General features: G+C 50.6%; 1 protein-coding gene across 1 annotated transcript; it reads right to left on the bottom strand.

Annotated features, from left to right (window-relative positions):
• Positions 1-3,041: 3,041 nt before the first annotated feature.
• On the bottom strand, positions 3,042-4,567 carry Plekhf1 (pleckstrin homology and FYVE domain containing 1). Its single transcript, XM_051207329.1, has one exon. The coding sequence runs from the start codon at positions 4,509-4,511 to the stop codon at positions 3,684-3,686; it is 828 nt and encodes a 275-aa protein (XP_051063286.1). The 5' UTR covers positions 4,512-4,567; the 3' UTR covers positions 3,042-3,683.
• Between the last annotated feature and the right edge of the window lie 5,050 nt (positions 4,568-9,617).

The raw sequence follows: 9,617 nt of genomic DNA, 5'->3' as shown, positions 1-9,617 counted from the left end.
GAGGTACTGAAGTCCACGCTGAGACTTGAATCCTTGGGTGGGGTGGTGGCTAGTGGCAAAGGTCAGCAGTGTAGCCTTGACTTAGCACCTTAGCTGGAAGTCCTGACTGAGAAGGGTGAATATCCGAGTGGCTGGGCAACAGCAGGGGGCTGTACCTGCTCTGCAGGTAGGCCCCTCTCTGAGAATAGTCTGATAGCATGACTGCAAGCCTCGATCCCAGCCTGGCCCACCATGCTTCCTCAGCAAGGGACTGAGGACAGCCTTCCACAGTTGGTTCCCTTCCCTGGCTCCACTCTATGGCCACATGCTTTTATTCCCTCCTGAGACAGGGTTTCTCTTTGTAGCTTTGGAGCCTGTCCTGGCAGCCACTCTGTAGACCAGGCTGGTCTCGAACTCACAGAGAGCCACCTGTCTCTGCCTCCTGAGTACTGGGATTAAAGGCATTGCCAAAAATGGCCATACATTCTAGACTTTTTTTTTTTTTGCTGTTGTTACATTTACACATATGTATCAAGTACTTTGATCATATTCACCCCATTCCTCTTGCTCCCTCGCTGGTCCCTTTCTCTTCCTAAACAGTACCCTTCTACTTTCACATTTTTTTAATTAGACTTCGCTTATGAGGAAAAAAAAATGCTATCATTGAGTCTGGCTTGTTTGGTTTAACACTGCAATCTCTAGTTCCTTCCATTTCTCTACAAATGACACAATTTCCTTCTCCTTGGTGTCTGAATACATCTGCAGTGTAAGTTACATTTTCTTTATCTGTTCGTGTGCCGATGGACACCTAGGCTAGTTCCATATTGGCTGCTGTGGATATTGCTAGGATAATTATAGCACCCAAATGTATGCGGGCTACCCAGAAAGAACAGGGTCCATCCCAGCTCTGTTTGCTGAGAAAAGCCTGCACAATGACTTCTGTAGTGCCAGCACCATCACACTAGGGCACAGGTTTCCTCTTGCACACAGGCTCACTCACCATTTTATTTCAAGGACTTCATTCCTGCAGAGTGTGTGTGTGTGTGTGTGTGTGTGTGTGTGTGTGTGTGTGTGTGTGTAGACTGGGTGTCACTCGGTCTCATACAAGAGTCCCAAAAGTCATTTTGTATCTCAGTAGAACTCTAGAGTCAGGGACAGAAGGGAGGGCATGGAAGCTTCCCACAAAGGACGGACTTTTGATGGACTCCCTTGGGAATCCAGGCTGGCCTCTGGCCACACAGCCGCCAGGCTTGCTTACCTCCCCATGTTCCAGCCATCTGCTGATCAGGCAGAACAAAGCCATCAGAGCAGAGAACAGACTGCTGCTCTAGAAGCCTCTGGCCAGGGGCTGTCTGCTGTCCTTTGGCCTTGACCTCATAGTGTTTCTTCAGGACACAAAACCCTTTCCTCTTCAGGGCCTTGACACCAGTCATTGCCAGTGCCTGGAGTGCTGTTTCTCCACTGGGGTGGCTCACCCTTAACCCAGGGGTGCCTCCATGCACCTAGTACCAACCCTCAGTCTCCCCTCTCACCCGAGAGCCAAACCCATCTTATTCACAGCAGTGTCCCTAGCATCTGGCAGGGAACACAGCAAGTCTCAGTAGCTTTGCATAAATGAACACCTTCCCAAGGTTGCTGACCACCTTGGCTCCTTGTGGTCTCCAGCATCTTGGGGCTTAGGGAAGTAACATCCTTGTCCTAGGTCTGTGGGAGAGGGAATTGATCTGAGCCAGCTCGTCTCTACTTCCCACAGTGCCAAATGACCCTCCACAGCTTGCCCTAACCACCCAGACTCCTGCCACCATGTCCATTTTGTCAGGTGGCTCAGGACAGCTGCTACACCCAGGTTCAGCCACAGGCAGTTCCGTCTGTCCACAGGAACTGCTTGCCTTTTACACCCTACAGGTTTCCAGGAAAGGAAGGTTCCAAGGGAATGAGGTTTGTCAGTCACCAGCCATGGGAGGAAGGGATGATGGCCTGAACTTCTGAGAACACACCAGATCAGGAAGCTGCCCCTCACCCGTGAACCTGCCTGACCCTGTGCCCAAACAGAAGCAGCCTGAACCAGTCTGTGTGGCTGACGGAGGTCATAAAGTGAAAGGGCCGCAAACAAACACATTCCCCAGTCCTCCCAGCCTGTCACTACCAGTGCGGGAAGGGTCACAGGCAGCTCCATATTCTACCCGTCCAGCACTCTTGGAAGGGTGGCCACATGTCTGTCAACTGCAGACTTTGGGATCTGGAGCTGACCTACAGAATCACAGCATGGACATGGAAGACAACACCGTATCGGGGGGATGGAGAGCCCCTAAAATAGGGCGCCACTATACTAGAGTTGGAGAGCTTTCTTGACTCCAAAGTCTCATGTAGTTAATAGTGACCCCACCCTAAAAGAGGACTCCATTCAAGGGCAGCCAGGTCCTGGGAAAAGACAGGTTCATAAATACCTGTAGAGAGCATGGCTTCTCAAGGCAGGGGTTTTATGTAGCTAGGGCTGGCTTCACTCCTGATCCTTCCTCTTTAACTCCTGGGATTACAGGCATGAACCGCCACAAACAGCTTTAAAGAAGGCTTCTGAAGGGCCTGGAAGCTCTCTATTCTACATGCAAGGCTAGTGGCTTGCTCCCTGACTCCCAGGCACCATCTGCAGGGGTCGTGCAGAGGATTACACAGAAGGGCCTTTCACCCTGGAAGGATCAGGCTGTGTGAGACAATAGCCTGGCTTCCTTTAGCACCCACTTAAATGGCCCACATCCATAAGCCAGGTCCATGCCTGGGAGGCCGGGGCCAGAGGAGGTCAGGTTTCTATCAGTCCTGTGTAACAAGTCCCTGTCTCAAAGGAAAAGCAAGGGAGGCAAGCAGGCTGGCTATCATAGAACAGAATGTGGCTTTGTTCTTGCAGAACAATGTGGCATGAATGTCTCATTGGGTGGGAGGCCTTTCCAGGAATGCCCAGTGTGGCAGTGTCAGTGACAGTTGTCCCTAGCCATGGTATCTACCCTTGGTTGAGCAGTGTCTGAAGCTAGGGTACTCTTTTTAGACTTAACAACCAAAAGAGCTGCTTTTTGCCTTTTTTGTTTTTTATTGGTAAGTCAGTCTGGATAGGGTTTCTGTCCTTGAAACCCAGAGTCCTATGGGAAAACACTACTTCTACTGACCGCAGATAGAGATGGGGACCGGACAAGCAGGCACCAGACACTTGGCGGCGGCTGACAGGGCAGATACCCTGATGGGTTGTCCTGGGCTGAGGGAATTCAGGTTGCAGCTCATCTGGGCCTGAAGGGCACACAGTGTGTCTGGGATCCAGCTTGGCAGGGTCCGGCGGTCAGATGGTGACATCTGCATGGTGGTGGGTATACAGGCCTCCTGCTTGGGTATATGTTATGCTTGTCAAGCTTCAGAGTAGAGCGGACCCCCACTCAGGTCTGGTCTTCCCTTTGCCCTCTTCAACCCTGGTCTTTTAATGCTTGGGGCACCTGGCCTTGTCTAATCCCAAGGGCTGTGGCTGTAGCCTGGTTCTGTGCCTTGTGAAATGGAAAGGCAATTATCTGACCACAAGTAGAAGAGGGCCTAGGAGGCTGCTGTCTAGCAGAAAGGCACTAGTAATGGCTCTGGAACAGTCACCTGTCACATGTCCAGGGGCATGGGCAGGGGTCCCAGCAAAATCAGGGACTGGCTTGGTGCAGACACCCTGCAGGTGAGGGTCAACTGTGGAAGGCTGACCAGGAGACGCCAGAAGTGTAGAATTCCACCTGGCTGGGCCAGTCGCCTTCTCTGTCCTCATCAGAGTCATCCTCATCGCCACTGGATGCTCCGCTGACAGTGCCGCCTAGGTAGGCAGACTGCCCTGGAGAGCCCCTGCACCTCTCCTTGGCCTCCTCCCTCTGCTTCTGGGTGGACAGCTCTCGGTAGCAAAGGCTGCAGACGCGAAGGGGCTTGGAGGAGAGACGTGGCAACAGGAAACGCTCCCTGGAACACTCAGCGCAGACCACAAAGCCACATTTGCGGCAGTGGTGGCGCCGGGTGAGTGCCGAGAAGCGCGTCTGTGTGCACCGCATACAGATGTCTGTGGCCTTGTCAGGGATCCAGGGTGCTGCGTGCTCGGTCGTGGGCTGGCGGCCCGTGGCCAGCAGCTGCCTCCGCACACACTCTTCAATGTGGCTGATCCACTCTTGGCGCTCCGTGGTGGAGGCTGCTGACACCACAAAGGACTTCTTGGCTGTCTTGATCATCCAGCGGTTCTTAGCCTCCAGGGTCTCTGGCAGTGGCTCCAACGTTACTTCTTCCAGAGGAATAATATGTTGGCTCCGGTACTTGCGCTTGCTAAGCACAATACTGCCATACACCAGGATGTCGTTGAAGAGGAAGAAGATGCGTGGCTTGGCCTTCTTACGGCACTCCTTGGTCAGCACCCCCTCGCCCAGCAGCACCCGGCCAGGTAGGGCCAGTGGCTGTCCTGATGCCCCAAAACAGCTCTCCACCGCTGCGATCCGCTGGCTGTTGATCTCTGTGTTTGCTAAGTGGTCCACCATCTTCTCAGTGTCTAGGCTGTAGGAGGCAGACAGGGAGGCTATCAGCTTGCCTGTGAGGTTGGAACCACACTGCTCACCCCCCCCCCCTCACTCACCCACCAACGCAGACAAGCCTATTATCCCACTGTACCTCACAAGCCTACCCAGCCTCCCGGAGAGGCACAGAAACTGAGTGCTCCTGAGGCCAACCTGACACAAGGAGAGGGAGAAATAATTGGGGGCTGGGGTGGGTGAAGGAGACTCTCCATCAGGATGCATGTGGAAGGCAGATGGTGGCGGGAAGACAGCCATGAACAGTTAACTGCAAGAAGAGCGAGCCTTGGAAGTAGAGCACACCTCCGGCATGCATTAGGACCAAGGAAGCCGGAATAGAGAGTCTCCAACTCCCATCAGCTATTCTGGACAGTCTGTGGTTAGAATGGGGGTGCACACACTGAACATTGTGTGTTGAACACTATGAGCATCTGGGATCCAAACCAAAAATAGACTCTGGGATCCCTCATTTTCCCAAGGTAGCCGATGGTTCTGGGGTGGCTGGAGGTCACCGTTGCATCTCAGAGGCCATGCACTGAGTACTACCACTAAGCCAAGGGCAGCTTCATCTCATTTAGTCCTTACACAGTCCCTAGCAAGTTAGAAAACCCTCTGCCTCTATCTTACATGGGTGGAGCAGACTCTAATGGTTAGTTGGAGGGAGCTCACACAGGACCTCCTCTGTGAAATGTAAGGTCCACTTGGGTTCTCTGCTCATGTACTAGGCAGTAAACATTGGTAGCTTTACATCATACCCTAACTACCTCCTACCGTCCACACTCACCCTTCTACATCCAGCGGAACTGAAGGATTCACAGAAGTGGCTACATCCTGGTCCACGCATCCAGGACTGGCCTCTCCACTAAGCTCTAGGTATGGATAGCCACTCACCTACCCAGTCATCAAATTAGCTTCTGATACTCAACACTGACCTCAATGTTTCCTGGGCCTTCTTACCTTGTCTCCATCATCAGAAGCACCATTCACTTAGTGGCTCAAGCTCCTAGCCTTCATCCTCGAGCTTTCTCTTTCTTTTTCTCTTCCTGTTTTTTGTCCCCCCCCCCCCCCTCCCTGCTTTTCAAGACAGGGTTTCTCTGTGTAACAGTCCCAGCTGTCCTGAAACTTGCTCAGTAGAGCAGGCTGGCCTTGAACTCACAGAGATCCTCCTGTCTCTGCCTCCTCAGTGCTGGGATTACAGGTGTACACCACTATTGCCCGGCTGAACCTTCTCTTTCATACACAACAGACTTCTCAGCATGGGACTCCACAACAGCAAGGTATCATCTTGTTTCACTGGGAACAGGCCATCCCATGTTGGCCCTGGTCTGTGACCAGCTTAGATTTTTTTTTGGTTCCTCATCTGAGGAACCTTCTCCCAGGCACAGCAAACTGGCTAGAGGTCAAATTTGGCCCAGAGCCATTTTTATAAATAAAGTTTTATTGTAACACGGCCTTGCGAATTCATGTATACAGTATATGATGGAGTTAAGTCTGACAGAAATCATACAGCCATAAACCCTGAAATATTGACAATCTGGACCACTGTGGAAAAGTTTACTAACCCTTTCTGTAAGATACCATCCTGTTTTGTTTTCCCTTCATAATACTTTATTAAGACCTAGTCATGGGTCTGGGGGGGATTGCTCATTTGGTAGAGAGCTTGTCTACCAGCATAAGGACCCAAATAGATCTTGTGGTCCCAGGTAAAACCCTAGGTGAGGCTGGACATTGGTGGTACATGCCTTTAATCCCAGCACTTGGGAGGCAGAGACAGGCATCAATCTCTGTGAGTTCGAATCCAGTCTGGTCTAGGACAGGCTCCAAGGCAATACAGAGAAACCCTCTCTCAAAACAAAACAAAACAAAACACCCAAACCAAACCAAACCAACCCCCCCCCCACACACACACATACACAAGCCCTAGGTGTGGTGTGTCTATGATTCTGATTCTACTTCTGGGGAGGTAGAGATAAGAGGACCCTTACCAAAGCTACACAGAGAAATCCTGACTCAGAACAACCCCCCCTTAAAAAAAAAAAAAAAAAAAAAAAAAAAACAACAAGGTGGACAGCAATCAAAGAAGCCACCAGACATCAATCTTCGGCCTACGCCTACACACACACACACACACACACACACAACCCTGGTATTTCCCTGTCTAGTTACTGCATGCAACCTTCTATTGCCTCCACTCAATGCTTAGCTCCAGCAGAATAGAACCCTTTTTCTTGCTTATGGCTCTACCAACAATTCTTAAAGCTGGGCCATGCACACAGTAAGGTGTCCTGTGCATGAACATCTTTGAGACTCAGTCCTTACTTGCTGGGAGAAAGCAAGAGTGATTTAGTGATTTGACCTCTTACCACTGCTGAGACACACACAGTCAGGCCCTGGTCTGTGTATGTGTGGGGCACATACACACTTGGCAGCAAACTTTGTAGCCCCAAGCTATTCTGCCACCTGATCACCAGTTTTTGTCTGAGGGACAATCTGACAAACCCAAACTGTGTCCCTTAATGTGCCAGTATGGCCATCAGGCATTATGCTAGGGGTCAATGTGGATAACATCTCACTTTACAGAGGCCAGAACGGCCCAGGGGCAGTAGCTTCTGAGCAGCGGAGATAGCTAAATCTCGTAGGAGCAGAACAAATAATAAAAAATTGGTTTTGGGCTGAAGCAAGGGCTTAGTGGTTAAAAGCACTTACTGGTCTTCCTGGGGATGGAATTTGGACCTCGGTATCCACATTGAGTGCCTAGCTCACAACTGCCTGTAACTCCAGCTTCAGGGAATCTGACACATTCTCTGGCTTCTAAGACATTCACACACATGTAGCATTCAGTCACACAGACACATGAATAAAAATAAAAATAAATCTTAAAAACAGAAATAGGCTCTCCTCACTTGATGGACTCAGGTGAGCCACCCTAGGATGACACATACATCTGAATGTCACTTACACAGAAGCCATACAACGTTCCACACTACAAGTAAAAGCAGGAAGAGATCTCATGTCCATTGGAAGGCTCCCATCAAAGAAGTGCCAGTAAGTACCAGTGTGGGAAAAGTAGAAGAGGCATGTGCTGCTTCTGGGAATGTAAAATGATGTAGCTATGGGCTGGAGAGGTAGCTCAGTGGTTCCCGATACTCTGATACCTACATCAGGTGGCTCACGGCTTCCTGTAACTCCGGTTCCAAGGGATCTGCATTGCACACACATAGATACACTCATAAAATAAACAAACACATCTTGAAAAAAAAATGACATCGCTACTATGGAAAACAACCTGAAGTCTCCTCAAAAAACTAAAGATAGAGTTACCATACACACAACTTTACCACTGTGGGTCTGTCTCTAAAGGGACTAGGAGGAATAATGATATTCTTATGTGTGTTTATTAAAGCCAAGAGGCAGAAGCAACTCAAACATCCATCACTGGGAAACATGTGATAGTCAAGAGAAAGTGTGATACAATCAGGAGTTAAAAATCCAGACCCAATCTGACCCGCTGCCAGCCTTCCTAAATGCTAACTTAGTGAAATACAATCACATTCAAGCTAACACAATAGAAAATATATTTACCCCCTGTAGAAAAGGTTTGTTGACCATTGACATACATAGAATGCACAAGGCATCTTACTCATGGATACTAACAATCACATCTGTTTTGATGGAACCTATTATATTCTGCTCACTGCATACAGCCCCTAAGAGAGGTCTGGGGCCTGGAACATGGGCAGGTAGGGTCACCCTGCAGGCCCACAGGCCAGTCTGAGCATTCCCAAGTTATTACAAGGGTAGTGAGTCACTGAGACTTTTCCAGAAAAACAATAAGGAAAATGAACCCTTAGGTGCCACTTTCTCTGCTAGCTAGCTAGCTAGGCACATAGCAGGGTTGACCTAACTCAGTCCCCACAAACACTCACCTGGACAAAAAGCACCATGTCCCTTCACAGTCACCACCCCAGAACCTCTGCTAGTGGCCAAGTTTCCAAATAAACACGGAGGCAAGGAAGAGTAACTTTGACCTAGGGCGCATACCTGTAATATTTAGCATCTGGGTAGATGAGGCAGGAGGAGAGGGAGTTCTAGGTCAGTCTGGGCTATACAGTGAGATCTTATCTCAAAAAAAAAAAATTAAAAACCAAAAATAAACAAACACAGCCCCCCCAAAAAAAGAAGAAAGAAAACGTAATGGGGCAAGATGGCTCACAGGGTAAGGGTGTTTGTGACTGAACTCCACACAGAGAACTCACATGATGAAAAGGGGACAATGACCCCTGAGAGGCGCGCCCTCTTCCACATAAAACAAAACACACAACCCCCTCTCCCAGCACACCCATTATCAGAAGTTCTTAAACTCCAGAGTGCTCAGTCTCTTCTACTGCCAGACCTTCCTGTCTTCTCTCACCAGCCAAGCAGGGTGGCCCGTCCCACCCCGCAGGCCAGGATGCCAAACCCCTCCTTCCTTGGCGCGGCCTGGCTGGCCAGGTCCCAGTGCTCAGTTGACTGGCCTGGCCACTCTAGGCAGCTCAGAGGGCTGACGTGGGCAGGCCACACAGCAAGTGAGGTACTTCAGCTTACACAGACCACAGGGATCCTGACCCTAGCACTGATCGCCCCTCCTCCGAGGCCTCTAACCTGCCGAGTCCGATATCAGCTGTGAGCAAATTCCAAGGCCTGAGCCCTCTAAGCCTGTGCAGGCATTTTAAGAGTGCCGTTTGCCCTCCTACTGAGGCCTGGCGACCGGGCTTTGGCACTTCAGGTGTTTCCTAGGAGAGTCCGGCCCAGCTCAGTAACTTCCTACAAGAAGAGTCGCCAACTCAAATCTCTTCAGGGTTCCCAATCAGAGGCCAGCGAGAACCGTCCCTCTGTCCCTCCCACCCGTAAAGCGTCTCAGGCCAAGTAGTGCCTCCCGGAACATCGTGGGACAAGATGCGGGAAGAGACCCCCCATGGAGGACCCCCCCCTCACAGCTCACGCACATCTCGGGGACAGTGGCCCTGGAGTCCCCAAGGAGCTACTTGCTAGCAGCGAGTACCCTGTGCTCCGGTGGAGTTCCAGATGTCGATC

The sequence above is a fragment of the Phodopus roborovskii genome, unplaced genomic scaffold (genome assembly GCF_943737965.1).
Source record: "Phodopus roborovskii unplaced genomic scaffold, PHOROB, whole genome shotgun sequence".
Lineage (NCBI taxonomy): Eukaryota > Metazoa > Chordata > Mammalia > Rodentia > Cricetidae > Phodopus > Phodopus roborovskii.
Note: the sequence above shows the minus strand (reverse complement) of the source record. Positions and strands in the feature narration are given on the sequence as shown.

Excerpts from the sequence above, each read along its gene's own strand:
- Plekhf1 (XM_051207329.1), bottom strand. The coding sequence starts at position 4,511 with ATGGTGGACCACTTAGCAAACACAGAGATCAACAGCCAGCGGATCGCA.